Source organism: Parus major, unplaced genomic scaffold (assembly GCF_001522545.3).
Source record: "Parus major isolate Abel unplaced genomic scaffold, Parus_major1.1 Scaffold435, whole genome shotgun sequence".
NCBI lineage: Eukaryota > Metazoa > Chordata > Aves > Passeriformes > Paridae > Parus > Parus major.
Genome location: NW_015379340.1, coordinates 27,404 through 30,099, shown reverse-complemented (window position 1 = coordinate 30,099; position 2,696 = coordinate 27,404). Strand labels below are relative to the sequence as shown.

General features: G+C 56.0%; 1 protein-coding gene across 1 annotated transcript in view; it reads right to left on the bottom strand.

Moving 5' to 3' along the window:
- Positions 1–2,696, bottom strand: part of LOC107199106 (dynein regulatory complex protein 1-like) — a 20,551-nt gene that overhangs the window by 5,076 nt on the left and 12,779 nt on the right. Inside the window, exons 7-9 of the mRNA XM_033511676.1 lie at positions 2,484–2,606; positions 409–548; positions 185–319 (exon numbers count right to left, since the gene is read on the bottom strand). Coding sequence (XP_033367567.1) covers positions 185–319; positions 409–548; positions 2,484–2,606 — 398 coding nt within the window. The remainder of the gene's footprint in view (positions 1–184; positions 320–408; positions 549–2,483; positions 2,607–2,696) is intronic.

The following is a 2,696-nucleotide window of genomic DNA, read 5'->3' as shown; positions in this document are numbered from 1 at the left end:
GATTCCTGCTCTGGAGGATCCCCGAAGGAATTCCATGATTCCCGGATTCCTGCTCTGGAGGATCCCCAAAGGGATTCCATGATTCCCAGATTCCTGCTCCGGAGGATCCCCACAGGAATTCCATGATTCCCGGATTCCCGGCGCTCCGGAGGATCCACAGGACGCCATTCCAAGGGTTTCCCACCTCATCCGGCTCCGCGTCTCCTGGAACTGCCCCGTGACCCGCTGCAGCTCCCATTCCAGGCTCCGCTTCTCCTCCTGGAACTTCTCCTCCTGCCGGACCATCCTCTCCCTCAGGAGGCTGAGGCACGTCTGGAACCTGGGACGGATTTGGGAGGCAAATCCGGGATTTGGGAATGCCCGGAGATCCCCTGGGAACGGGGAGGAGATTCCCGGGATGGGTTTTACCGGGTGATTTTCCGCTTCTGCAGGGATCGGAGCGTGGAATTTTCCAGGTCCAGCTGCCGGAGCACATCCAGGTTGTATTCCAGCTTCACCTGGTTCAGGTGGAACATTCCCTTCATCTGACGCAGCTTCTTCTCCAGGTACTGGAATTCCCAGCCGGGAAAAAGAAAAAAAAAAAGCCCGGAATTTAGGGAAAATCCTGGAATTTTTGGATTTGGATTCCTCAGGTTTTTTTTAAAAAATAAATTTAAAAAGCTGGGATTAAATCCCAGCAGGGCCAAGAGGTTTTTTTTTCCCTTTTCCAGAGGATCCAGGGGTGAATTCCCAAAATCCCACCTCAGGCAGCGATCAAATTAAATCAAATTAAATCCAATTAAATCCAATTAAATCCAATTAAATCCAATTAATGAAATTAATCCACCATCAGTTTAATTCCAGGCTCTCCCAGCTTGGAATTCCTGCCCTAAATCCCAGTCCTGGCTTCCGAGTGTTTTCCTTCCCCACCTGCAGTGGGCACAGGGAATTCCTGCTCCTCTTCCCTACGGAATTCCAGGTTTGTTGGGATGAATTTTGGGATGTTTCACATTTATTTTGGGGGGGGAAAAATATTCCTAAAATCCCATGGAAAACTTTTCCCGGGAAGGTTTTTCCTTCCCAAACCCTGGAATTCAGAGAGGGAAAATTATCCCCAGAGCTCCTCCCCCTTCCACGGCTCAAGGTTGTTTTTCCAACGTTTCCCTGGGAATGCTGAGCTCCCTCCCAAAACAGCTCCGGGGCAGGGGCACTGGGAACATCCCACGCTTCCAACTTATCGGGAATTGAGGGTGTGGAGCTGCTGGAGCGAATCCAGGGAATGCCACGGAGCGGCTCCCGGGGCTGGGAGAGCCGGGAATGTGCAGCCGGATCAGGGAAGGATCCCGGGAATCCTGGGAGCCGCTTCCTGAGGCTCCAGGGGCTCCGGGAGAGCTGGGATTTGGGAAAGGGCCGCAGGGCCAGGAGCCAGGGAATGGCTTCCCACTGGGAAAGGGGAGCTGGGAGCTTGGGAAGGAATTCCCGGAGAATCCCTGGGATACCTGGTGGTGACCAAGGAATTGGGAATCCTGAATCCCCGGAACTGGAATTGGAATGGGATGGGATTTAAAATCCAGGGATCCCATCCCAAACCATTCCGGGATTCTGGGATTGAGGACACTCAGAATCCATCCCGGGGGATTTTTATGGAATTCAGGGATGGGAAAGGGAAGGGAGACCCTTCCTGGAGTTGGGAATTCCCAGTGAAGCCCCTGGATCCCAAAATTCCTTCTCAAGGAGGAGTCGGGATGGGGCTGGATCCAATCCAGGAGAGCCGGAGCTGGGATTTGGGAAAAGGGCCCGGAATGCCGGGACAGGGAACGGCTCCCACTGCCCCAGGGTCGGGATTTCGGGATTTTGGGATCTCGGGAAGGAATTCCCGGCTGGGCTGGAATTCCCAGAGAATCCCTGGGAGCTCCCAAGGAAAGGCGGGATCACCCTGGGATGGCGGGGTTGGAACGGGAAGGGATTGAAGATCCACGGATCCCATCCCAAACCACCCGGGAATTCCCCCTTGGAATTCCTCAGCGCATTCCTGGGAAGGCCCTGCCCATCCCCCTCCTCCCACAGCGGGATTTTTCCCGCTGGGATTTTCCCAAAGCCCTTCCGGCCTCAGGCATTCCCTGACCCTTCCCCGGGATCCTTCCTGGCTGCTCCCATCCCGCTTTTCCATCAGCCGCATTCCCGGGATTTGGGAAGCCCAAATCCGCGCTCCCGCTGCCTTTGGAGCAGCTCCCGGCTGGAGCAGGATGCACCCATTGCTCCACGTGAATTCCCAGCGGGAATCTCCTCCGGGAAGCGGCTGCCGGCAATTCCGGGAATTTGGGGGTGGCTCCGGCAGGAATTTCCCGGGAGCTGGAATTCCCGGAGAAGCTGTGGCTGTCCCTGGATCCCTGGGAGCATCCAAGGAAAGGTTGGGGCAGCCAGGGATGTCGGAATGGGATGGGATGTGAGGTCCCTTCCCATTCCAGGATTCCCGGGGGTGATTCCGGGGTTTTTCCCGGCACCTGCACGTCCTGTTCCAGCTGGGATTTCATGCGGTCGTAGCTCTCCACGCTCTCGGCCTGCAGCTCGTTCAGCTGCTGCTCAAACTCCCGCGCCCTCTCCATCCGCTGCCGCAGGAATTCCAGCTGCGGGAGCACCCGGAGCCTCAGCCCGACCAACCTCATCCAAACTCTTCCAAACACATCCAATCTCATCCCATCCCATCTCATCCAACC